The sequence below is a fragment of the Lepidochelys kempii genome, chromosome 8, assembly GCF_965140265.1.
Source record: "Lepidochelys kempii isolate rLepKem1 chromosome 8, rLepKem1.hap2, whole genome shotgun sequence".
NCBI lineage: Eukaryota > Metazoa > Chordata > Testudines > Cheloniidae > Lepidochelys > Lepidochelys kempii.
In genome coordinates, this window is record NC_133263.1 from 37,152,958 (window position 1) to 37,179,388 (window position 26,431).

The following is a 26,431-nucleotide window of genomic DNA, read 5'->3' on the forward strand; positions in this document are numbered from 1 at the left end:
TTTATAGGTTGTGGTATGGATTTTGGTGGAGGGCCACATCTTGCTATCAGGATGGCTACAGTTACTTGGTGAACTGCTTTAGTGACGCAGTCAGCTACTCAAGCAGGATGGTGGGGAAGGATCACTGTCATTTGTAACAGCCTCTCAAAACTTTGAAAATACTTTTGCTTCCTCTTAGCTTTGTCTTTTTCTGGTTGGTGAACATTCGTATCATTGCATTTTTAATATCATGCAAGCCAGTAAAAATGAGGAGTCCAGTGGCACCTTAAAGACTAACAAATGTATTTGGCCATAAGCTTATGTGGGTAAAAAACCCACTTCTTGATCTGAAGAGTGGGGTTTTTACCCACATAAGCTTATTGCCAAATACATTTGTTAGTCTTTAAGGTGCCTCCAGACTCCTCGTTGTTTTTGTGGATACAGAGTAACACAGCTATCCAACTAATACACGCAAGCCAGTGTGGCTATCCTGTTTTTAATTGTTTGGATTTTTTACTGGTGTGTCAGCTATATCAGGTACAGCTCTGGGTCTGGGAATATGCTTTAACTTGACATCCTAATAGCCAAAGACGACAGCAGGAGAACACACAACCCTGGGTAGCTCCTACATACCAAAGGGTCTCTTCATCTAATACCGTGTTTTCATTTGCAGACCCCTAAAAAATTTCAAATGGAGGTGCAGACCTCTTTAAACATCTTAAACATAGTCTGTGGACCCCCAGGCATTTGCAGACCACAGGTTGAAAACCACTGTACTATGGTAACAACAACCTTTCATGGACCCCTTAAACATAATCTGTGGACCTCCAATGGTCCATGGACCACAGGTTGAAAACCACTGATCTAATACATATCTTGGTGACAGGTAGATTTCTGAAAACAGATATCTGAAAACCAGAGAATATTTCACTATCAGTCATAACGTCGGCCAATATTTGATCTTAAATTATTTGTGTCCCTTTAAACATGATCAGAGTTTATCATCACATTTCTGAGAATCAGAACAGGTTTTGCAAGCTCCTTTGAGTATCGTTCCAGGTTGGAAATGTGACGCTTTTGCCTTAAAATCATACTTTACTCTTGCTCAGTAATGAGACACTAATTATAATGTGAAGATCTGATCCACTTCTCAAGCCAGTAACTACACTACACAAATGGGTACCCAGTGTCATGGACCACTTTTTTACAGTCTCAAAGGCAAAAGTCTGAATATAGACAGACTTCCCCCATCTTGCCACCCCTCCTGCCAATTCCCTATATGCAGAAATACAGTTTTTCCTGGAAAAGCCTGAGGAAGCAGCAACCGGAAGAAAAGATTCAGTGACGATTTGCCGAGAGTTCACTCCTTGCAAACCATGTGGTGGCATATTTTTGCCTGGTCACTTTTTTTAAATGTTTTTGAAAACATAAAGTGCAGAAATAGTATCCAAGAACTAGTAGATGATCAAATCTCAATAACCTTTTGAACATACTGAGGTATTCCACTAATATTTAAGAATGGAACATAAATGTCCCTACACGAGAACACATTTCATTGTAGATGCTATTTCTTTCCCTAACAATTTACCCCCTTTACAGCAGAGCAGATGTTCTGTTTACAATAGCATATTAACCCAATTAAAATATGATATATCGAGTTCCAGAGTTTTTTGCACAGGATAAAAATTTTTATTGTTGTATTAATACTTCCTGAATATTGGAGCTTCCAAAAGAACTCTAGATGCTTCCCAGAAACAAGTAAAGAAGCTTTGCTCTGAAGAGCTTATAGTTTGAAGTTGGATGCTGCATAAACTTGGGGGGGGGGAAAGGTGTGACAAACTACGAAACCAGGATTATGGAGTTATTCAGTGAGGAATATGTGAAACAAAACTCAGATTTGTACAGTTACCTGTACTTTGCAAATTCTTAGCAAATGTAACTATTAACATCTCCAACAAAACATTGGGAAGCAAATTATGTTCTGACTAAAAGAAAAGGAGTACTTGTGGCACCTTAGAGACTAACCAATTTATTAGAGCATAAGCTTTCGTGAGCTACAGCTCGTTTCCTCAGATGCATATCGTGGAAACTGCAGCAGGCTTTATATATACACAGAGAATATGAAACAATACCTCCTCCCACCCCACTGTCCTGCTGGTACCCAGTGGAAGTCAATAAAATGTGATGGTCATGGAGTTGCCCTGAAGTAGAGATCTTTCATGGTGTCTCAGTCTGTGGTCATTCTAATGCTCTTGAAGCCTGCATCAGGCCCACAATGGAAAAGATACCAAGAACTTGGTGTCCCATGAACATGTGGTGGTACATAGAACAAGTTTAATAGCTAAACTCCCTTTGCTATTTTTATATAAACTCAAGGCAGTGGGACAATGTTTAATAGTGGGGGAATCTATAAGAAGACCCAAGGTGTTTTGAAATCTGATTGCTCTTGGGGGGACCCACCCCCCCCCAAAAAAAGTGCAGTAGTAATATTGATGTTCAATATAGCACCACCCCTGTGAGCAGCATGGTACAATGTACAGGGATTGGGAACTGAGGCCTACCACTTTTCTTTGCCCAAGACCTCCTCCCCCAGACCAAGGAGACAGACCAGTCATTCCCATAGGTGGAAAATCCATCCCTGATCATAGAGCACAGGAAGAGGAAGATGGGTCAGAAATGTCTGCCTTCTGAGGGTGAAATACCAGCTCTCCATTCAAGTCAATGACAAAACTTCACTTCAGTGGAGCTTGAGAATTATTTCTGAACTGGGAGTAATAGAATGCTGTTTGGCCATGGGAAAACAGCAGCCCTAGAAGTGCCTAGCCTTTTGCCACAAAACACACAAGTAGGGAGGAACAAGCACTCTGAACTGCCAAAACTCAAAAACGCTCATCCCAGCCTGCTTGGCTGCCAGTTTCCCAGGCACACCCTTGCTCTGCTGTGGGGATTGCATAAGGCTGCCTGAGGGTCTGCATGCTGGCACTTTGTACAGGGCCCTGCAAAACCGAGACTGCAAAGAGAAATGACACCCTTGCAATTTTTTAAGATTTCAACACATGAATTTGACATATTTGTGTGTGGGCCAGGATGGATTAAACCTAAACTGGACCTACTTGAGTCAAAGCTTTGCTATCCCCAGGAGACCCTACCTTTTTATTCCTCTACCACTGCCTGCTTCCCCTGGGAACTCTCAATTTCTGAATCATTGGTCTTCCTCCCAAAGCGGACCGCTAGGCCTTGCGTCGTTGATCTGCCACTGACTGTGTCTGGAGGTCTTTATTTGCCCCTGGAAGGAGCTTAAAGCGGTTTTGTGGAGGAGAATCTGGCAAACCGGTTCCCCTGTAGCTTGCTGAGCTAAGATAGAGCCCTGCCCCACGGAGCGGATGGCTTTTTACTGGGGCTCACTGGGTCCAGGCTCTAGGTAGAAATATTTCCTTAAGTTTAATCGATCCCTAGCTTCTTGATTCCTGTGGAGAGGCGTTTGCCAGCAGCAACAGTGATGTCCTGTCCTGATACCAAGGCTCTCTGAGGCCTGCCCACCCCGGCAGGAGGGGGCAGCCTCATGCCCGCGGCTGCTTTGCAGAAACATGTTCAAATGGGTTTCCCTGGTTCCGGTCTACTAAGCACCAGCCGGTTTCTGTGGTTCGGGGAGGGACCTTATCGCTTCCTGGGGGACAGCCCAGCTGGTAGGAGCGGGGGAGGCTGGCGTTTGAGTCCCACCTCCTCGGGTGATTCATGGGCACCTCTCAGTGTTCGGCTCCTTTCTAACGCGGGGCCGCCTGTTTGCTCCACGTAAGCAGCAGGGATCCCGGGTCAGAGCTAGGCTAGGTCCAGCGCCCCGCCGCAGTCCCGTCCCCAGGCTGGGCAGGAGCCTGTGCGCTGGCCGGGCACTGACCTGCTTGCTTGCCTCGGGGAAGGAGCAGCCCCGCCTGCCTCGGGGAGGGAAGGACCCCACCCCGCCTGGCCCCGCCCCGGGCCTGCACGTGTCGCTGTGCCCCGCGGATACCGATCGGGCTCCATGGCCGCTGCGAGCACCACGAGCTCCTGCCCCATTCCGGGCGGCCGAGACCAGGGCTCCCCAGACGGCTACAGCTGCACCCCCGGCGGGACCCTCTACTCCACCACCCCTGGGGGTAAGGCCGGGCCGCAGCAGGGCCCGCTCCCCGAGCAGCCCCTGGGCTCAGCAGCACCCCAGCCTCTGCCTGCAGCCGGTCCAGTGCCCCCTGTTGCGGCTGCAACTCGACTCCCCCGCGCGGAGACGGCCCGGGCCTTCCTGGATCCCTGGGGAGCGGCCTCCCGTGTCCCACCGGGCTCCCAGGCAGCGGGTCCGGTGCCCCCGTTCCCGCGGGAGGGCGAATGGGGCTGCCCCGATCTCCGGCCGCTGCCCCGAGCCTCTCCGGTTTGGGCGGGGGGGCGCAGTCCAGCGACTCAGACCCGGTTCTGTAACGGCGGGGGGACCCGTCCGGCTGCACCTGAGCTGAGCTCGCTGGGGCGCCCGGCGCTGCGCACTCGGAGCGGATCGGGGCGACTCAAGCCCCTTCACACGTCCCCCGTGTCCGAAAAGCCTCTTCGAGCTGGAATTGCCCTTGGCTGGCTGGGCCCCAGGAAGGTTTGAGCGGGTTTTGCCTTCGCCTGGACGGGATCTCGGTTTTCCCCTGCGACCCAAAGGATTTGGCCCCCGCCCCACATGGCTCATGCCAGGGAGGAAGAGGCGCCCCCGGGGGGGTGCAAGGGAGTTAGCATAAGAGGTACCAGGCTCTGCACGGTGTTTAATCCAAAACTGCCCGATTCCTTGACCACCTGCATGGAGCGGCCAAGGCCCAGGGGGGCTGTGTGGCTCCCACAGTACACCTCATAATAACAAGGGCTGTGGAAGTGATGGGCTGGGCCGCGGGCTGAGCTTCGCATACCCCGCTTGGGAGTTGCAAACCCTGCATCGATGCCACGTGAATGCACAGGAGCCTGTGAGGAGAGACACCAAACAAAGGCTTCCTGAAAACTCGGTCGGGGCCACACCTCTGCAGCTGTGCCGGCCCGGGGAGCCCCTGGCCCTGAGAACCAGAAGGGTTCCCTTGTTGCCTCCTAGGTTGTTAGATTTGTAACATTACGGTGGACACATTTCCAAAGCAGGGCTGTTACTTGCACTACTCAGATGCTAGGGCTCTGTCCTGCAGGACTTCTTCCTGCTACACCCTCTGTTGTTGTAGCAGGGGGAGCTTCAGGGCAGGCAGGGGCTGGGCGGCTGCCAGTAACTTTATGACTGTTATCAAACCCTGCTCTGAGCAGGGTTAGCTGATGCGGTGGTTAAAACACCAGTGTCCTGTCCTCACTAGCCCTGCCAATGGGGCTAGGACCCAGGGGAGAGTTTAAGGAAAAGCTTGGGGTAGAGGCAGCACGAGGGATTTAAATTCAAAGTTGGAAGTGTGAGTTTGGACAGAGATGATCTAGAGCAACCTGCGGGGCCCAGTCAGCGCACAGGTGCAGCCCATGTGACCTCCTCAGGGCCATACACGTGGGGACACAATGGTAAATAGCTTGAGAATCACTGATCTAGAACATTCCTCAGGTGCAGTCCCTGCTGCACTCTGCATGGCCTAGCTCCTCAAACAGGCCAGAGCATCCTTGCCTCCAGGTTTTCCCCTTTCTCCCTGGTTTGTCCACACATGGACCGAGTAAGGAACGTTCCTGAGTACCTCCCTGTGTGGGTGTTGGAGTAAGAGGGTTTCGTTCCTGTCGAGGTTAGCCCAGTGGCTCCATGTGTAGACACAAGCTCTGGGAGCGGAGGGTCTGAGATTCTTTTGCTGCTGTGCTCTTGGCCAAAGGTGTTTCCTTCAGAGCAAGCTGCAGCGGGGGAGACTGGTGTGCTCTCAGGCAGCCTCAGTAATGTGAATGAATGACCGCATGTCACCCATTGGTGCTGGGGGACTGTTGGCTCCCGTTTCATAGTTGCTATTGCAGAGTGACCTCTGAGTCAGTGAGTGGGTCCCTGATTCTGTCATTGGGGAGCTGCCACAGTGTGAGCATCCTCTGCAAAACCTTCCGATGTGATGGAGCTTTGCCACCTAAACACAGGGACCCTCACAGCCCCACACCACCCCTCTGAAATCCTTCCCCTGAGCAGCACTGCTCAGACCCTGAAAAGGGAGAAGAGCCAGAAGCTCCAGGGAGCCGAGTGGGGTTTTTGCTGTTGTTGCTCTGTCGTGGGAGACTCTTAGGTACCCGTCTGATTAGCAGCAGGACAAAATCCTCAGACAAGATCTGGGTGGGGTGTGGGTAGGAGCTGGGCTGTGCCCGCTGGGAGGGGTGCTCTGCCAGATGTGTCTGTGGGCAAGGCAGACTCCTGCCTCGGGGCTCTCTGGGACTCTGGTGGAAGTGACCCTACTGGCCTCACCAGCATGTCTCTATTTTTAGAAAGCCGTCCACACTTGTCCTTGTGTCTGGCGCGTCCCTTGGCCCGCTGGGCTGCATGCTTTTATCCACATGCAGGGAGCCTTTCAGTTAAACTGCACGAGTCCATCCTGCCAGCGCTGGCTCATGATAAGTCTTATCTCAGGAGGGGTGGGAGCTGCAGCAGGTGCTGGCACCGAGGTCGAGGTCAGCTGCTCCGAGCTGCCTGCACTGGGTTACCTGATATGTTTGCTCTGCTCCAAAGGCTGCAGCCTGTGCTCAGCAGTGCCGGGATTTCTGGGCTCTCCCCGCCGCTGCTCTGCTGTTCCCTCCCCCTTGCAGAGCCTGTGTTACCTGGTTTCAGAGTAACAGCCGTGTTAGTCTGTATTCGCAAAAAGAAAAGGAGTACTTGTGGCACCTTAGAGACTAACCAATTTATTTGAGCATAAGCTTTCCTGAGCTACAGCTCACGTCATCGGATGCATACTGTGGAAACTGCAGAAGACATTATGTACACACAGAGACCATGAAACAATACCTCCTCCCACCCCGCTGTCCTGCTGGTAATAGCTTATCTAAAGTGATCATCAAGTTGGGCCATTTCCAGCACAAATCCAGGTTTTCTCGCCCTCCACCCCCCCACACAAATTCACTCTCCTGCTGGTGATAGCCCATCCAAAGTGACAACTCTTTACACAATGTGCATGACAATCAAGTTGGGCTATTTCCTGCACAAATCCAGGTTTTCTCACATCCCCCCCAACCCCCATACACACACAAACTCACTCTCCTGCTGGTAATAGCTCATCCAAACTGACCACTCTCCAAGTTTAAATCCAAGTTAAACCAGAACATCTGGGGGAGGGGGGGGGTTAGGAAAAAACAAGAGGACACAGGCTACCTTGCATAATGACTTAGCCACTCCCAGTCTCTATTTAAGCCTAAATTAATAGTATCCAATTTGCAAATGAATTCCAATTCAGCAGTTTCTCGCTGGAGTCTGGATTTGAAGTTTTTTTGTTTTAAGATAGCGACCTTCATGTCTGTGATTGCGTGACCAGAGAGATTGAAGTGTTCTCCGACTGGTTTATGAATGTTATAATTCTTGACATCTGATTTGTGTCCATTTATTCTTTTACGTAGAGACTGTCCAGTTTGACCAATGTACATGGCAGAGGGGCATTGCTGGCACATGATGGCATATATCACATTGGTGGATGTGCAGGTGAACGAGCCTCTGATAGTGTGGCTGATGTTATTAGGCCCTGTGATGGTGTCCCCTGAATAGATATGTGGACACAGTTGGCAATGGGCTTTGTTGCAAGGATAAGTTCCTGGGTTAGTGGTTCTGTTGTGTGGTATGTGGTTGTTGGTGAGTATTTGCTTCAGGTTGCGGGGCTGTCTGTAGGCAAGGACTGGCCTGTCTCCCAAGATTTGTGAGAGTGTTGGGTCATCCTTTAGGATAGGTTGTAGATCCTTAATAATGCGTTGGAGGGGTTTTAGTTGGGGGCTGAAGGTGACGGCTAGTGGCGTTCTGTTATTTTCTTTGTTAGGCCTGTCCTGTAGTAGGTGACTTCTGGGAACTCTTCTGGCTCTATCAATCTGTTTCTTCACTTCCGCAGGTGGGTATTGTAGTTCTAAGAAAGCTTGACAGAGATCTTGTAGGTGTTTGTCTCTGTCTGAGGGGTTGGAGCAAATGCGGTTGTATCGCAGAGCTTGGCTGTAGACGATGGATCGTGTGGTGTGGTCAGGGTGAAAGCTGGAGGCATGCAGGTAGGAATAGCGGTCAGTAGGTTTCCGGTATAGGGTGGTGTTTATGTGACCATTGTTTATTAGCACTGTAGTGTCCAGGAAGTGGATCTCTTGTGTGGACTGGACCAGGCTGAGGTTGGTGGTGGGATGGAAATTGTTGAAATCATGGTGGAATTCCTCAAGGGCTTCTTTTCCATGGGTCCAGATGATGAAGATGTCATCAATATAGCGCAAGTAGAGTAGGGGCTTTAGGGGACGAGAGCTGAGGAAGCGTTGTTCTAAATTATCCCCTGCCACCTGTTGCTAGGCTGGATTACTAGGGGGAGGAGGAAGAGTGGCTGGGTGTCAGCAGTTGGTGGCTGAAGGGTCACGTGGCTGGGTGAGCTTGTGTTGCCAGCTGGGAGGAAGGGATCCCTGGCAGCACTGCCCTATTCAAGCAGAATCTCTTGTGCCCTCCCAGAGCTCACCCGGATCCCCTCCTGTGCTAGAGGGGGCTGGCAGGTGAAGCTGTGTGACGTGTGGGTAGGTCCCATAAACACAGCTGCTGCATGCAGGCAGGCTGCCTGGGGCTGGTCTCAGCAGGGTCAGGGTCGGAATGGGAAACATCTGGGAAATCGGGAGTGGTGCTGGCAATGGATTTGGGGAACAGCTGACAGCACTTCCACTCTGTCCTGGACAATTGGCACCCCAGGCTGATGCTAGGGGGCGCTGTGCTGCTGAAGGCCCCATCCCTTGCGGGGGATGTAAAACCTGCGTCCTGTCTGCATACAGTGACTACAGATCCCCTGGTGCTCGAGGGCTGCATCTACCCCAGCCTGCTACTGCTGGCCCAGCTCCGCTGGTGCTAGCACAGACCAGCCACTGCCATTTAACCACCAGGTCATCTAACCACGCTCAGAGCAGCACCAGGTGGCAGTGAAAACACCGCTGGCCAGTAACACCTTTTGGCAGAACTGACCCAGGAGTAGCACCAATGGGAAAGGTTGGGGGTGAGGATAGTAAAAAGGCTGCAACAGAAAAGCCCCCTGTGGAATGGTAGCTTGACCCAGCCCCATTCTGCCTCCCTAATTTCCCACTGCAATTTCCATTGGGATCCTTGAAGCCCTAAACTGTTGTGTAATTTTGCTGGGTGGTTTTAACCAGCTGCTGTGACACACCCCAGAGACAGCTGCATTCAGTGCTGGCTACAGTGATCCTTGTATCTGGAATGCTCTGGGGTCCTTCACGTTGAAAGGAGCCAAATAAATGTCACATAATCCCTATGAGACACATACACAATGAGGAGGTTTGAATTAGTTGTTACGACCCAAGAAAAAGATCTGGAGTCACCATAGATCATTTTCTGAAAACTTCCGCTCAGTGCATAGCAGGGGCCAAAAAGCCTAACAAAAAGTTAGGAATGTTCATAATACCACTATATAAACCGATGGTCTGCCCACACTTTGAACGCTGCATCCAGGTCTGGTTGCCCCAGCTCAAAAAGAATAGAGTGGAACTGGAAAAGGTTAGAGAAGGGCAAAAAGGATGATGACAGGTATGGAATGACTTCAATAGAAGGAGCAACTAAGAAGATTAGAAAAGGAGTACTTGTGGCATCTTAGAGACTAACAAATTTATTTGAGCATATAAATGCTCTGTGTATATAAATCTCCGCACTGCATTGTCCACTGAATGCATCTGATGAAGTGAGCTGTAGCTCACGAAAACTTATGCTCAGATAAATTTGTTAGTCTCTAAGGTGCTACACGTCCTCCTTTTCTTTTTGCGGATACAGACTAACACAGCTGCTACTCTGAAACCTAAGAAGATTAGGGCTGTTTGACTTAAAAAAGAGACAATTAAGGGGGATATGATAGAGCTCTATAAAACCAGGAATGGTGGGAGAAGTAAATGGGGAAGTGTTATTTACTTCTTCACACAATACAGAAAGTAGGGATTACACAATGAAATTAATAGGCAGCAGGTTTAATGCAAACAAGAGCAGTACTTCTTCACAGAAGGCACAACTAACCTGTGGAACTCATTGCCAGGGGATGTTGTGAGGGCCAAAACTATAACTAGGTTCAAAACAGAACTGGATTAGTTCCTGGAGGATGGCTCCATCAATTGCTATTACCAAGCTGGTCAGGGAGGCAGCCCCGTGCTTGAGGTGACCCTAAACCTTTGACTGCCAGAAGCTGGGGTGGATTGCTCCATAATTGCCCTGTTCTGTACACTCCTCCTGAAGCTCTGGTATGGGCCACTGTCAGAGGCAGGATACTGGGCAAGGCGGACCATGATCTGGCCCGGTATCGCTGCTCTTATGTTCTAATTAATGTTAATTACTAGTAGCAGCTCTGCCTGGGCTGACAGCCGTGGTGTCACATGGCTCAGCAACACAGGAGATGCTGGCACAAGTCTGGGCTTGATCTTGCCTGCTCCAGGCTTGGAGAGGGGTTGGCAGAGACTTCCGAGCTCCCTGCGGGGCAGACTGTGGTGGGCAGGTCTCTTGGAAGAGGGCACCTGAGTGCCGGGGGCTGATTTGCCTGCTGGGTTTGACAGGTACCAGGATAATCTATGACCGTAAATTCCTGCTGGAGTGTAAGAACTCGCCCGTTGCCAGGACGCCCCCCTGCTACCTCCCTCACATCCCCGGCATCACCTCTCCCCCCCACGCGGCGCACTCCAAGCTGGAGGATCTTAAGGAACAAAATGAGACCGAGGAAGAGGTCCCAGGTAAAACGCATGTGCCCAACCCCTAGTCCCGGAACACTGCCCGTCACCTTCGCTCCTGCTGCAGCGCTTGGGGCCTGAGAACCCAGAGCAGAAGGGCTGCCCCCTTGGGGCTCCCCTAGTGCATCACAAGTGACTTTGTCCTGCCTGTTTCAAGGCACCTGAAGCAGGACTTGAAGTGGAGGGAGCGGGGAGTAATGCAGCTCCCACCCTGGGGGAGCAGCATCCCCTTCCAGCACTGGGATGGGGAGAGGTTGTCTGGTTCCATCTGCCTCTGCTGCTGGTCCATGTCCTGTCCAGGGGGCAGTGAGGAGGCCAAGCCCCCGCCTGCCATCCTCTGCTCGTTCCCCATGCCAGGGGATGGAGACCAGTCCTGGGTGCGTGGAGCCACTGGCCTCTCCCTCTTTGGGCTGCCACTGGGCTCAGCGGGCATCAGTGCCAGGACCACAGCTGCCTCCTGCAGCTGCATGGCAGGGCTGGAAACATAGTTTACTCCCCTCAGGAACTCTGCTCCGATTGGGTGGGTGACCCATTGAGCATTGAGCACCCCTTGTGGATGGGAGGGGAACTGCAAATTGCTGTCTCTGCCCCCTCCCCTTCTTCCCCAGGGAGTTGCAGCTGCTCTCCCTGGGGCTCTGCTTCCCTTGAGCCACCCCATCACATGGACCCCACACACACTCAATTCAGACTGCAGCAATGGCAACCCTGGGACTCCTCCATTGCTGGCAGCCGGAACAGGCTGAGGGGAGGGGAGATGGGAGGCCACATCTGGAGGCCAATGCAGGTCAGCTGTGCAGAGCCGTGACCCAGGAACGCAGCTGGGGGAAGACAGATCCTCGCTCTGATCCACCCGTCCATGCTGCTGCTATTGGCAGTAGCTGATCTCCTGGTTAACAGCATCATGTCCCCACAGTGATCCCTGCAGAGCCCCCCCTTGCCACGTGCCGTCCTTCTAACGCAGACCTTGTTTCTTTCTCCTGCCCAGATGACGATCAGTTTGCCATGGATATCTGAGCTCCCAGCAATGCGGCCAGCTGGCGGCAAGCTGCTTTCCTGGGGCTCCTGCCTCCTTTCCCTCCCTGAAGACCCAGAAGTGAGCGAGGCCCTGGCGCGGCTGCTGCCTATGGATGTGGCGCTGTTTTAACACTGTTTCTCTGCAGTTGCATTTGTTCTCAGTTTTTTTTACTGAAATGAAGCCCAGGTGTGGTGGCTGGTGTGGGGAGCTGGCATGAGCGGCTGCTCTGTCCCCCAACCCTGCGGTGCACGGCTGGGCTCACTGCGCTGAGCGTGTCTAGTGGCTACACCATGGGCTCGCTCTGAGGCTGTGCAATAAACAACCTTCCTGTATCCCCTTCCGCCCTGCGCATCTTCTGTGCTTCACTCCCAACCCACAGCCAGGGCTAGGCAAGAGCCTGCCAAGTCCATGGGTAGAGCCTCAGCCGCATGGCCCTTTCCCTTGTAGCTGGAGCTGAGGGGAGCTAGTGTTCAGGTGTCACTGGCCCTCCCTAACCTCCAGAGGAGTGAGAGATGCAGGTGATCTGAGCCTTTGGTTAGAACTGGTCAAGGGGTACCAGGAGAAGGGGGCCTGTGTCCCCAGCAGTCAGGGGAGCCCATCCGGCTTGGTTAAAAGCTGCGGTGCAAACTGGATGGTGCCTGGAGAAAGGGGGAGCTTTCCTTGGCTTGAGTCCAGTCAGGAGGAGACTGATTCCAGGCTCCTGCTTATTTGTAGCTTCGCACAGAACCAGGCTCTTCAGCGTAATCAGCTGTTGGAGAACCCCTCAGGCCAGGGTCAGCTGTGTCCTCCCCAGAGTGTGGGGGGGGAGGGGTGATGGGCCAAGCAGCCCCAATTGTGTCTCACGGCTCTCAGCCTCTTCAGGAGTGGTTGCAGCACTGGGGCTGGCTGTCATGACAACTGCCCTGGGAGGGTGCAATCTGAGCTCCATGAGCTGTATGCCCAGAGACCCCGGTGCTCACTTAGAGTAGGACAGGGAGAAAAGGCTTTCTCCACTGTCTCCTCTAACCGCTGCAGCAGCAATTACAAACCTACACTGGCCCACCAGCTGGGAGCTACTAGCCATGAGCCCAGGCTGGTGCCAGAATCCACTGTGGGAGAAAGTGCTCCAGGACTCAATGAGCTCCAGCAGCTGCTGGCAAACCCTGCCTGTATCCATGGCACTCGGTCCTGGGTGAGAGGGAACAGCCTGTAGACAAAGACAGTCCTGGGGACTGAGTCATCTATCTGCCGCCCTGACCGGGAAAACCGAGAAGTCTGCTGCTTGCCAGGGGCTAAGATTCGCGAATGTGACGGAGAGACTGCCGAGACTCATCAAGCCCTCGGATCGCTACCCCTTCCTGCTTCTCCACGTGGGCACCAATGATACTGCCAAGAATGACCTTGAGCGGATCACTGCGGACTATGTGGCTCTAGGAAGAAGGATAAAGGAGTTGGAGGCGCAAGTGGTGTTCTCGTCCATCCTCCCCGTGGAAGGAAAAGGCCTAGGTAGGGAGCGTCGAATCGTGGAAGTCAACGAATGGCTACGCAGGTGGTGTCGGAGAGAAGGCTTTGGTTTCTTTGACCATGGGATGGTGTTCCATGAAGGAGGAGTGCTGGGCAGAGACGGGCTCCATCTTACGAAGAGAGGGAAGAGCATCTTTGCCAGCAGGCTGGCTAACCTAGTGAGGAGGGCTTTAAACTAGGTTCACCGGGGGAAGGAGACCAAAGCCCTGAGGTAAGTGGGAAAGCGGGATACCGGGAGGAAGCACAGGCAGGAATGTCTGTGAGGGGAGGGCTCCTGCCTCATACTGGGAATGAGGGGCGATCAACAGGTTATCTCAAGTGCTTATATACAAATGCACAAAGCCTTGGAAACAAGCAGGGAGAACTGGAGGTCCTGGTGATGTCAAGGAACTATGACGTGATCGGAATAACAGAGACTTGGTGGGATAACTCACATGACTGGAGTACTGTCATGGATGGTTATAAACTGTTCAGGAAGGACAGGCAGGGCAGAAAAGGTGGGGGAGTAGCACTGTATGTAAGGGAGCAGTATGACTGCTCAGAGCTCCGGTACGAAACTGCAGAAAAACCTGAGTGTCTCTGGATTAAGTTTAGAAGTGTGTGCAACAAGAGTGATGTAGTGGTGGGAGTCTGCTATAGACCACCGGACCAGGGGGATGAGGTGGATGAGGCTTTCTTCCGGCAGCTCACGGAAGCTACTAGATCGCATGCCCTGATTCTCATGGGTGACTTTAATTTTCCTGATATCTGCTGGGAGAGCAATACAGCGGTGCATAGACAATCCAGGAAGTTTTTGGAAAGCGTAGGGGACAATTTCCTGGCGCAAGTGCTAGAGGAGCCAACTAGGGGGGGCGCTTTTCTTGACCTGCTGCTCACAGATCGGGTAGAATTAGTGGGGGAAGCAAAAGTGGATGGGAATCTGGGAGGCAGTGACCATGAGTTGGTTGAGTTCAGGATCCTGACGCAGGGAAGAAAGGTAAGCAGCAGGATACGGACCCTGGACTTCAGGAAAGCAGACTTCGACTCCCTCAGGGAACGGATGGCCAGGATCCCCTGGGGGACTAACTTGAAGGGGAAAGGAGTCCAGGAGAGCTGGCTGTATTTCAAGGAATCCCTGTTGAGGTTACAGGGACAAACCATCCCGATGAGTCGAAAGAATAGTAAATATGGCAGGCGACCAGCTTGGCTTAATGGTGAAATCCTAGCGGATCTTAAACATAAAAAAGAAGCTTACAAGAAGTGGAAGGTTGGACATATGACCAGGGAAGAGTATAAAAATATTGCTCGGGCATGTAGGAATGTTATCAGGAGGGCCAAATCGCACCTGGAGCTGCAGCTAGCCAGAGATGTCAAGAGTAACAAGAAGGGTTTCTTCAGGTATGTTGGCAACAAGAAGAAAGCCAAGGAATGTGTGGGCCCCTTACTGAATGAGGGAGGCAACCTAGTGACAGAGGATGTGGAAAAAGCTAATGTACTCAATGCTTTTTTTGCCTCTGTTTTCACTAACAAGGTCAGCTCCCAGACTGCTGCGCTGGGCATCACAAAATGCAGAAGAGATGGCCAGCCCTCTGTGGAGATAGAGGTGGTTAGGGACTATTTAGGAAAGCTGGACGTGCACAAGTCCATGGGGCCGGACGAGTTGCATCCGAGAGTGCTGAAGGAATTGGCGGCTGTGATTGCAGAGCCACTGGCCATTATCTTTGAAAACTCGTGGCGAACTGGGGAAGTCCCGGATGACTGGAAAAAGGCTAATGTAGTGCCAATCTTTAAAAAAGGGAAGAAGGAAGATCCTGGGAACTACAGGCCAGTCAGCCTCACCTCAGTCCCTGGAAAAATCATGGAGCAGGTCCTCAAAGAATCAATCCTGAAGCACTTGCATGAGAGGAAAGTGATCAGGAACAGCCAGCATGGATTCACCAAGGGAAGGTCATGCCTGACTAATCTAATCGCCTTTTATGATGAGATTACTGGTTCTGTGGATGAAGGGAAAGCAGTGGATGTATTGTTTCTTGACTTTAGCAAAGCTTTTGACACGGTCTCCCACAGTATTCTTGTCACCAAGTTAAGGAAGTATGGGCTGGATGAATGCACTATAAGGTGGGTAGAAAGCTGGCTAGATTGTCGGGCTCAACGGGTAGTGATCAATGGCTCCATGTCTAGTTGGCAGCCGGTATCAAGTGGAGTGCCCCAAGGGTCGGTCCTGGGGCTGGTTTTATTCAATATCTTCATAAATGATCTGGAGGATGGTGTGGATTGCGCACTCAGCAAATTTGCGGATGATACTAAACTGGGAGGAGTGGTAGATACGCTGGAGGGGAGGGATAGGATACAGAAGGACCTAGACCAATTGGAAGATTGGGCCAAAAGGAATCTGATGAGGTTCAATAAGGATAAGTGCAGGGTCCTGCACTTAGGACGGAAGAACCCAATGCACAGCTACAGACTAGGGACCGAATGGCTAGGCAGCAGTTCTGCGGAAAAGGACCTAGGGGTGACAGTGGACGAGAAGCTGGATATGAGTCAGCAGTGTGCCCTTGTTGCCAAGAAGGCCAATGGCATTTTGGGATGTATAAGTAGGGGCATAGCGAGCAGATCGAGGGACGTGATCGTTCCCCTCTATTCGACATTGGTGAGGCCTCATCTGGAGTACTGTGTCCAGTTTTGGGCCCCACACTTCAAGAAGGATGTGGATAAATTGGAGAGAGTCCAGCGAAGGGCAACAAAAATGATTAGGGGACTGGAACACATGAGTTATGAGGAGAGGCTGAGGGAGCTGGGATTGTTTAGCCTGCAGAAGAGAAGAATGAGGGGGGATTTGATAGCTACTTTCAACTACCTGAAAGGGGGTTCCAAAGAGGATGGCTCTAGACTATTCTCAGTGGTAGAAGAGGACAGGACAAGGAGTAATGGTCTCAAGTTGCAGTGGGGGAGGTTTAGATTGGATATTAGGAAAAACTTTTTCACTAAGAGGGTGTGTGAAACACTGGAATGAGTTGCCTAGGGAGGTGGTAGAATCTCCTTCCTTAGAGGTTTTTAAGGTCAGGCTTGACAAAGCCCTGGCTGGGATGATTTAACTGGGAATTGGTCCTGCTTTGAGCAGGGGGTTGGACTAGATGACCTTCTGGGGTCCCTTCCAACCCTGATATTCTATGATTCTATATCAATCTACGGACTGTTAGCCCACCCCAAATCTCCCTCTGCACCTGCCTTCAGCTCCTGGAATATCTCTCCTGCGAAACTTGTAGTGCAGGGAGTCACAGCGTACTCCTGAATGATGCCAACCACGGATCTGTCTGGCCGCCCAGGTTCCAGGAGATGAGGGGCTGAGGACCGAATGCCCAGACTTCATGCCCCAGCCAGCACTGCTCCTGGCTGCGAGAGAGTTTTGATGCCTCTGGCTAGCCCATGCCATTGTCTCGCTGTCCCCTTTAGAGTGCAAGGGAGTTGTTAGCCTCTCTCCCCTTGTGCCCTTGCTGAGCTGCAGTGACTGTGTTACACAGAGGCTCGGGGGCAATTCCTGTCCCACAGCCTGGACCAGGACAGTGTGGGATTGAGCAGGTGTTTGGAGTGAGATTGTCTCTGTGCTCAGAGAAACCAGCTGGATTCCTTAGTGCTGGTTGCTGTCAATGTGGCAGCCTTGCTGATGCATGTCCCTGAATGTCCACAAGAGGGCAGTGCTAGTTCACCTCCTGGAGGGGACTGATGATGTGAGGGAGCTGCAGTTCGCCAGCTGAAAAAGCAAAGCTGCCTTCCCAAACTCAGAGCTGGTTGGTAACTGAGGCAGGGCCTGGCCTAGACCCCCTTGTGGGCTGGGAGGGAAGGGCCAGCTAATGGCAGGCCCTGGGGTGATGCCAAGGGCAGCCAGTCCAGCTCATTGTGCTGCTCACCCTACTGCACCGGTAGGGCAAGCAGCCATCCGGCCCCTACAGAGCTGGATATGTTTTCCTGCTGCTGTGACAGGATCCAAGCCCGGTGCTTTGACTTTTTATACACACACACACACACACTTGCCCCTGCCACGCCAATTGGGGGCAGCAGCAATTGAGCCCAACTGCAGATTCAGGTACAAGAGGAGGGAGAAGAGCTACAGTGAGGAAAGGTGGCAGGTGCTTGATAGTGACTGGGGCAAATGCTGGTTTTGAACCCCAGATGCTAAAAGCATAAGCTGGTCAGTGAGGGGCAGGTTTCTAGGAAAGGCACGTTGACTGTCTAGGGCAGGACTAGTCCTGCGGAGTGTGGGGCTGGCAGAAGGGAATGCTGGAGAACATGCTGCAATTGCAATGCATAGAGACACACCTTACTTCTAAAGATCATTAAGTCCCAGGGAGACTGTGAAGAGCTACAAAGGGAATCTCACAAAACTGGGTGACAGGGCAACAAAATGGCAGATGAAATTCAATGTTGATAAATGCAAAGTAATGCACATTGGTAAACATAATCCCAACTATACATATAAAATGGTGGTGCCTAGATCAGTGATTTTCAAACTTCTTTTCTGGCAACCCAGTTGAAGAAAATTGTTGATGCCCACGACCCAACAGAGCTGGTGACGAGGGATTTGGGACAGAGGGTTGGAGTGGAGGGTGGAGCTGGGAATGAGTTGTTCAGGGTGTGAGAGGGGGCTCTGGGCTGGGGCAGGGGGTGCAGGCTCTTGGGTGGGGCCAGGGATGAGGGGTTTGGGGTGCAGGAAGGGGCTCCAGGTTTGGGGAGGGCTCAGGGCAGGGGATTGGGGTATGGGTTACCTCAGGTGGTTCCCAGTCAGTGGCATGGCGTGGCAGGGCAGGGGCTAAGGCCAGCAGCAGGTCCAGCTCCTAGGCAGAGGTGTGCAATCAGCTCCACATGGTTCTCACCCACAGGAACTGCCTTCCCCCCGCCCCCGCTCCCAGGCTTCCATTGGTCTATTCGCAGCCAATGGGAGTGTGGAGCTCCATGGCCCCCCCAGCCTAGGAGTCAGACCTGCTGCTGACTGCTTCCAGGGAGCAGCGTGGTGTCAGAACAGGTAGGGACTAGCCTGCCTTAGCCAGGCAGCACCGCCGACGGGACTTTTAACAGCCCGGTTGGCAGTGCTGACCGGGGTCGCAACCCACAGTTTGAAAACCACTGGTCTAGATTAGCTATTTCCATTCAAGAAAGAGATCTTGGGAGTCATTGTAGATAGTTCTCTGAAAACATCCACTCCATATGCAGTGGCAGTCAAAAAAGCAAACAGACTGTTAGGAGCCATTAAAAATGGGATAGATAATAAGACAGAAAATATAATACCCCTGTATAAATCCATAGTACGCCCACATCTTGAATATTGCATGCAGATCTGGTTGCCCCATGTTAAAAAAGATATATTAAAATTGGAAAACGTACAGAGAAGGGCAACAAAATTATTAGGGGTATAGAACAGTTTTTGTATGAGGCGAGATTAGTAAGATTGGGACATTTCATCTTAAAAAAGATACGACGGGGGATATGATAGATGTCTATAAAATCATGACTGGTGTGGAGAAAGTAAATAAGGAAGTGTTGTTTACCCCTTCACTTTGCACAACACACAGTCAACCTGTGGCACTTGTAGCCAGGGAATGCTGTGAAGGCCAAACGTAACTGGGTTCAAAAAGAATTAGCTACGTTCCTGGAGGATAGGGCCATCAATGGCTATTAGCCAGGATGGTCAGGGATGCAACCCCTGTCTGAGAGTCCCTAAACCTCTGACTGCCAGATCCTGGGAGTAGACAACAGGGGATGGATCACTAGATAACTGCCTTATTCTGTTCATTCTCCCTGAAGCATCTGGCATTGGCCACTGTCAGAAGACAGGATACTGAACCCTTGGCTGACCCACTGTGGCTGTTCTTATGTTCTAAAGGGGAAATAGGGCCAGGCCTGCCCCAAACTTTCTGCAACTCCCCTGGGCACAAAGGTGACTGGTGCCAGGGGAAGTGTACTGCAACCAGGGCTGGGTGAGTAACAGAATTGTCAGTGCACTGCTGGTTCAAAAACATTGGGTTTGGGTTGAGCCAATACTGACACTTCAGAATTTGCTGTGAATTAAAAAAGACTGTTTTGGGTCTTTTCCAGAGCAGGGATTTGAACTTGGGTCTCTTACAGCCCAGCTGATGCCCTAACTACTGGGCTGGGGGGAAGGAACCTTGTTTGGGTTGACAAAAACTGCATTTTTGATCAATCTTGGGCCAAAAAACATCATCCAGCTCCTCTTCTGGGCATGGGAAGGGCTGAGCGCTGATCTCCACGCCCAGCATCTGACTGACCTGTCATTACAGCCCAGGGCTCCACCATCCCCACACCCGACACGCCTGGGAAAGAATAGCACTATCTACCACATGTCCACACCAGCTGCAGCTCTCTCCCCTGTCTTGTTCTGCCCTGGAGCCTGCTCACAGCAGGTTCCAGATGAGGGCTGGCACTGGGCTTTCACACAGGCATGGGACACTGGAACAGTAATTTTAATTCAGTATCATGCAGCAAGTTGCCCCGAGATCGATTGGTGGTAAGAAAGCCTCTCCTTGGTGCGGAGCCAATCCTGAATCAGGATCACGCAGAGGCAGGACAGGGAGACACAGGAGAAGCCAGAAACCCCTGTTTTCCTGCTACAGCGATGAGAAATGCTCCTAGTGGCCAAGAGCTCCATCACCTCTGGGGGACACAGTGGGGTCTGGAGGCAGTTCAGTTCCCCCCAGCTTTGCCATGGCTCACAGGGCCTCTTTGGCTGGCTGAGCTCCAGCTCCCTGCTCATCATTTGCAACCAAGTCTCCAGGAGGCAAGTTCCTTGCCTCAGCAATTAACCGTTTGATTCCCACCAGCCATTGACTGACTTCATTGACATGGTCCACCATGAGCGAGCGATGGATTTCATCAGCCACATCCCAGTGCCGCCGCTGGAGCTCTAGGAGGCAAGGAGAGAGCAGCCCCTGTTAGTGGCCCATGAACCTCTCAGGTGGATGGGGGGAGTAAAAAAGGCTCTGAGCTGAGTATGAGCTCCATCCACAGCCGCTGGACCCACTGGGATTCCAGCTGGGAGAAGAGTTGTGCCTAGATACCACAGGGATGGGAGCACTACAGTCGGACAGAGGGGGACATGACAGGGCACAAATGGGCCTCATGCTGACAGGTGAGGGACATGGAAGCAGCGCTGAGTGCTGAGAGGAGATGGGGAGCCAGGAAAGGAATGCATGTAGGCCGCAGTGCAGAACCCCTGGGAGATGCAAAGTTGGCCCCCTCCCTAGAGTGGGTCACAGCTCCCTGGCGCCCCTTTGCCCCTCTCACCCTGAACCAGGATATTCATCCTCTTCCTCACAGGGGCAGACAGCTTTCCCTGGAGCCACAGCTCCCGAAACACAGCGAGGCGTCTGCTGATGTCATCACAAACCTGTTTCTGGAAGTCCAGAGAGGAGCCTTAGTGAAGAACTGCCACCAGAAAGCCTTGAGCCAGAGCCCCCACCACACACCCCCTGCTAGCGCTAAAGTAGAGAAGAGCTCTGAGAAGGGGACCCGTCAGAACCACCTGCACCCAGCGAGCTGAGCCTTCACATCCTCCTCTCAGGCAGCAGGATGCAGAGGGACAACTTGGGAATGGCGGGCCCCTGTAATGCCACAGAGAACAAACACCCCCATTCAATGGGCCCTTCCCTGGCTGCACACACCCTGAGGCGGACAATCAGCAGCAGAGAGAGCAGGGTACAGGGCTCGACATCTGTGTCTGTGGAAAGAGGAAACTGCAGATCATTTGCAAACTTAACACCATCAATCTGGGCTTGAATAGGAACTGGGAGTGGCTGGCTCATTACAAAAGCAATTTTCCCTCTCTTGGTATTGACACCTCCTCCTCAATTATTGGGCGTGGACCACATCCATCCTCACTGAATTGGCCTTCAACACTGGTTCTTCACTTGTAAGGTAACTCCCTTCTCTTCATGTGCCAATATATATTTATGCCTGCATCTGTAATTTTCATTCCATGCATCTGAAGAAGTGGGTTTTTTACCCATGAAAGCTTATGCCCAAATAAATCTGTTAGTCTTTAAGGTGCCACCGGACTCCTCATTTTTGTGGAAAGAGTCACTGGCAATGCCACTGGGCACAGCAGCAATCCTCACCTGCACAGCATTCCTGCACATGCTCAGAGTCTCATTCAGAGGGGCTAGAACATCCTCTACATTCACCTCGCACTCCTCCTTAGCCAGGCTCGCAACCTGCTTCACAGTGTCCGGCCTCAGAGCAGGGCTGACCATAGCAAGAGGGGGCGGCCCCACGGGTTTTGAGGGTAAGACTACTGGCAGCACGGGAGGAGCAGAATTCGCTGGAGTAGGGGCTGAAAACACAAACATTATGGAGTCAACAGCCACTGTAATAGTCCAGTCCAAGCCACCCAAAATCCCACCTGCTCAGCCCACCACGTGAGGGTGCTGTGCTCCAAGCTCTGGCGGCCTGAGGTGGAAAGCATTCAGAGCAGAACACTGGACTCACTGTGCCCAGCGCAACAAGCCAAGCCAGCCTAGTTAGCAGAGGGTACGTCTACACTGCAAAGAAAACCCCACAGCAGCCAGTGTCAGAGCCTGCATCAGCGTGGGGCTAATAACAGCGTAGAGGCTCCAGCCCAAGTGGGAATGTCTACACTGCTGTTATTAGCCTCTCACACTACGAGCCTGAGTCAGTTGACCTGGGCTCAGACGCAGTGCCATTGGTTTTTCCTACAGTGCAGACATCCCCAGAGCTGCAGTTCAGAAGAACCCCTTCCACTGTTTGTACTACTGGCCGTACCAGGGGGCTGGATGTCTCAGGGCACTGGGAATGGACCTGCCAGCTTCAGGGCCCCAGCTGAGATCTGTCCAGGTCAGCAGGGACTAGCAGGCATTTTCACGTGATAACTGCTCTTGTGCCCTACATGGCATGGGTTGAGGTCTCAGCCCAGCTTCTGAGAAGCAGGTGGTCACATTACAGCGAGCACCTCCCTTCTCTGCAGATGAGGGGAGGGCAGGGCAGCATAAAGTGCCCGCTTCCCCAAACTTGTCCTTGGGGTGGCAGAGGAAAACAGTGCTGGGTGCAGAGTGAATCTGTCCCTCACTGGGAGGGCATGAGCAGAACTGACCTCAGGGAAATACCTGTAAATGCTAAGTCACCCAGCAAAGCTAGAGGGTTGCCTGTTAGCCAGAGGGGAAAGGAGGTAATGAGCGCCCAGGCTGGGGTCGGGCCTCCTGCTGGATTTGGGCAGCAAAATCTACTGAGGCATTCCTTCCTAGAAGGATGAATTACCCACCCACATCAGTAGCACTGTCTGCAGCTCTCAAAGCAAATGAATTATGCTGCAGCCACCTCTCATTATCCCCAGTGGATAGGAGGGAAGCCCTCATCCCCAGCCCCACCCCAGAGCCTGAACCCTCAGCTGGTACACCCCAACCCCCTGCCCCAACCTGGAGCCCCCTCCCATACCCTGAACTCCTCATTTCTGGACCCACCCCAGAGCCATCACCCCCTCCTGCACCCCAACCCCAATTTCATGAGCATTCATGGCCCACCATACAATTTCCATACCCAGATTTGGCCCTCAGACCAAAAAGTTTGCCCACCCCTGCTGCAGAGGCTGGGGGAAGTGGTCACACCACACACAAGTAAGACCAGGCTACACCCTAAAGCACAGGACTGGGACTTGAGCCGTAAGCACTGGCTCATGCTGCCACGTACAGAAGATAACATGACTGACAGCTGAGTTGAAACAAAATCCAGGGCGCAAAGGATTGTTTGTTTTCCCCAAAGCCTCCCTCAGGTGCTGGTTGGTCTCTGTGTAACCCACACACCTTCTGGGTGTGGTGCTCTGTCCCATCTTGTGGCACCGAGACCACTTAAAGAGAGATAAAATGAGCCTGCTCTACAGCCTGAGCTAACAGCCAGCTGGATTTTAGCTCATGCAGTAGAGCAGGGGTGGGCAAACTACAGCCCGTGGGCCACATCTGGGGCTTTCCCTGCTCCTGCACTCCAGCCAGGGAGCGGGGTCGGGAGCTGCTCTGGGCGCACATGCCGCAGGTCCCAGAAGTAGCAGTATGTCCCACCTCCGGCTCCTATGTTTAGGGGTAGTCAGGGGGCTCCGTGCACTGCCCCCGCCTCAAGCACCGCCCCTGCAGCTCCCATTGGCCAGGAAATGCGACCAATGGGAGCTGCAGGGACGGTGCCTACAGACAGGGCAGCGCACAGACTAGAGCCACCTGGTCACACCTTCATGTAGGAGCTGGAGGGGGTACATGTCACTGCTTCCAGGAGCTGCTTGAGGTAAGCGCCGCCCAGAGCCTGCCCCCTGCCAGGTCCCAACCCCCTGCCCTGATCACCCTCCAAACCCCTCAATCCCAACCCAAAGCACCCTCCTGGACCGCAAACCCCTCACCCCCAGCCCCACCCCAGAGCCTGAACCCCCACCTGGAACCCCCCTACCTACACCCCAACCCCCTGCCCCAGCCTGGAGCCCCCTCCCATACCCTGAACTCCTCATTTCTGGCACCACCCCAGAGCCCACACCCCCCGCCAGAGCCTTCATCTCCTCCTGTACCCCAACCACAATTTCATGAGCATTCATGGTCCATCATAAAATTTCCATACCCAGATGTAGCCCTCGGACCAAAAAGTTTGCCCACCCCTGCTGTAGAGGCTCATGCACTAAGCTCCAGAGCTCCCCAGTTCGATCCTGCCCACTGGTGACCGGGATCTGTCAGTGTGACATCTGCATGACCCTAGACAGGCAGGTCCCACAGGAGCTACAGCAAAGCATGAGACAGTGATGAGCCCAAGAGCCTTAGCCTGAGGCCTCAGAGGAGAGGGGCAGGCTACCACGGATTCCCCACACCCGTGCTTATGGGGGCACAGAAGGGGGAAATCCTCCTCTGCAGAGAGCCCTCTGAAGGGGACTTTGAGTTAGAGACTGGGCTTAACTCAGCATCCCTGATGGGCTTTGCCACCCCCAGCATGGGCCCACCGGCTGCAGGGCAATGTATGCGGCAATTCTAACCTTGGGGGGCTCCATGGGCCAGGCCGGGGACCCTGCGTGCGAGGGGGGTGCGCTTCGGGCCACTACACTGGAGCTGCAGCCCATAGGAAAACTGAGGGGGATCGTTCCAGCCGCGCTCCTTGTTTCCTGGGGAGACATAAATGGCACCAATTACTGGCACTACACAATGGCCAGCGCCAGGGCTTCCCCTCCTCTCCCCCCCCCCAGCCCCAAGACACAAGGGGGGAGCCGGGGCTTCCCCCCCTCTCCCCCCTCCGGCCCCAAGACACAAGGGGGGAGCCGGGGCTTCCCCTCCTCTCCCCGCCCCAGGTCCCAAGACACAAGGGGGGTGCCGGGGCTTCCCCTCCTCTCCCCGCCCCAGGTCCCAAGACACAAGGGGGGAGCCGGGGCTTCCCCTCCTCTCCCCCCCCCCCGCCCCAAGACACAAGGGGGGTGCCGGGGCTTCCCCTCCTCTCCCCGCCCCAGGTCCCAAGACACAAGGGGGGAGCCGGGGCTTCCCCTCCTCTCCCCGCCCCAGGTCCCAAGACACAAGGGGGGAGCCGGGGCTTCCCCTCCTCTCCCCGCCCCAGGCCCCAAGACACAAGGGGGGAGCCGGGGCTTCCCCTCCTCTCCCCGCCCCAGGCCCCAAGACACAAGGGGGGAGCAGGGGCTTCCCCTCCTCTCCCCCCCCCCCCGCCCCAAGACACAAGGGGGGAGCCGGGGCTTCCCCTCCTCTCCCCCCCCCCCCCCGCCCCAAGACACAAGGGGGGAGCCGGGGCTTCCCCTCCTCTCCCCCCCCCCCCGCCCCAAGACACAAGGGGGGAGCCGGGGCTTCCCCTCCTCTCCCCCCCCCCGCCCCAAGACACAAGGGGGGTGCCGGGGCTTCCCCTCCTCTCCCCGCCCCAGGTCCCAAGACACAAGGGGGGTGCCGGGGCTTCCCCTCCTCTCCCCGCCCCAGGCCCCAAGACACAAGGGGGGAGCCGGGGCTTCCCCTCCTCTCCCCGCCCCAGGCCCCAAGACACAAGGGGGGAGCCGGGGCTTCCCCTCCTCTCCCCGCCCCAGGCCCCAAGACACAAGGGGGGAGCCGGGGCTTCCCCTCCTCTCCCCGCCCCAGGCCCCAAGACACAAGGGGGAAGCCGGGGCTTCCCCTCCTCTCCCCGCCCCAGGCCCCAAGACACAAGGGGGGAGCCGGGGCTTCCCCTCCTCTCCCCGCCCCAGGCCCCAAGACACAAGGGGGGAGCCGGGGCTTCCCCTCCTCTCCCCGCCCCAGGCCCCAAGACACAAGGGGGGAGCCGGGGCTTCCCCTCCTCTCCCCGCCCCAGGCCCCAAGACACAAGGGGGGAGCCGGGGCTTCCCCTCCTCCCCCCCCAGGCCCCAAGACACAAGGGGGGAGCCGGGGCTTCCGCTCCTCCCGCCCCCAGGACAGGAAGGGGGGGGGCCGGGGCTTCCTCCAGGCCCCATGACAAGAGGAGGAGCCAGGGCTCCCCCGCCTCAGACAGGAGGGCCCAGGACTTCCCCTCCCTCAGGCCAGGGTCGCGGAACGTCCCCACTTGCCCAGCCCGGCGCCCTCACCCGGTTTCACGTAAAGTTCCGCCATCGCCACGTCACGGCCGGGCATGAGACCCCGCCCCTTCCGAATTGGGGCGTGGCCTGGGAGGTGCTGAGTGCCCGGCCCCGCCGCCGGACTGGAGCGTGGTGGCGGCGGCTCACGCGGGGTGGCTGAGCCGCGCTGGGCGGAGCTTCCAGCGGGGCCGGACGGGCCAGGAGCGACCCCCTGTGATCGGCGGGGTCTCGGGGAGCCGCGGTCAGAGCTCGGGTGCTGCCTCCGCCGCTGGGGGCTCTCCAGAGCCGGGGCTTTACTGCACTGACCCGCGTGGGCAGTGCTGGGACTCCTGCCCCTGCAGCTATTAAATTACTCCCCTTGGAATCATAGAATCATAGAATATCAGGGTTGGAAGGGACCCCTGAAGGTCATCTAGTCCAACCCCCTGCTCAAAGCAGGACCAATTCCCAGTTAAATCATCCCAGCCAGGGCTTTGTCAAGCCTGACCTTAAAAACCTCTAAGGAAGGAGATTCTACCACCTCCCTAGGTAACTCATTC

At 54.0% G+C, this 26,431-nt stretch overlaps 2 protein-coding genes across 2 annotated transcripts; one reads left to right on the plus strand and one right to left on the minus strand.

Annotated features, from left to right (window-relative positions):
* Positions 1–3,756: 3,756 nt before the first annotated feature.
* EIF4EBP3 (eukaryotic translation initiation factor 4E binding protein 3) lies at positions 3,757–12,177 on the plus strand. Its single transcript, XM_073356066.1, has 3 exons — positions 3,757–4,112; positions 10,660–10,833; positions 11,816–12,177. Exons 1-3 carry the CDS (start codon positions 3,998–4,000, stop codon positions 11,842–11,844), a joined length of 318 nt encoding a protein of 105 aa, XP_073212167.1. The 5' UTR covers positions 3,757–3,997; the 3' UTR covers positions 11,845–12,177.
* A 7,610-nt stretch (positions 12,178–19,787) lies between these two features.
* On the minus strand, positions 19,788–26,002 carry SRA1 (steroid receptor RNA activator 1). The gene is made up of 5 exons (XM_073356079.1): positions 25,902–26,002; positions 24,351–24,476; positions 21,454–21,668; positions 20,624–20,732; positions 19,788–20,243 (listed from the first exon to the last, which is right to left on the minus strand). Exons 1-5 carry the CDS (start codon positions 25,945–25,947, stop codon positions 20,050–20,052), a joined length of 690 nt encoding a protein of 229 aa, XP_073212180.1. The 5' UTR covers positions 25,948–26,002; the 3' UTR covers positions 19,788–20,049.
* Positions 26,003–26,431: the final 429 nt, after the last annotated feature.

Excerpts from the sequence above, each read along its gene's own strand:
- SRA1 (XM_073356079.1), bottom strand. The coding sequence starts at position 25,947 with ATGCCCGGCCGTGACGTGGCGATGGCGGAACTTTACGTGAAACCGG. Across the intron at positions 21,669-24,350 it reads GGCCCATGGAGCCCCCCAAG|CCCCTACTCCAGCGAATTCT; the intron begins GTTAGAATTGCC and ends TTGTGTTTTCAG. Across the intron at positions 20,244-20,623 it reads GATGAATATCCTGGTTCAGG|AGCTCCAGCGGCGGCACTGG; the intron begins GTGAGAGGGGCA and ends CTTGCCTCCTAG.
- EIF4EBP3 (XM_073356066.1), top strand. The coding sequence starts at position 3,998 with ATGGCCGCTGCGAGCACCACGAGCTCCTGCCCCATTCCGGGCGGCCGA. Across the intron at positions 4,113-10,659 it reads CTACTCCACCACCCCTGGGG|GTACCAGGATAATCTATGAC; the intron begins GTAAGGCCGGGC and ends TGGGTTTGACAG. Across the intron at positions 10,834-11,815 it reads GACCGAGGAAGAGGTCCCAG|ATGACGATCAGTTTGCCATG; the intron begins GTAAAACGCATG and ends TCTCCTGCCCAG.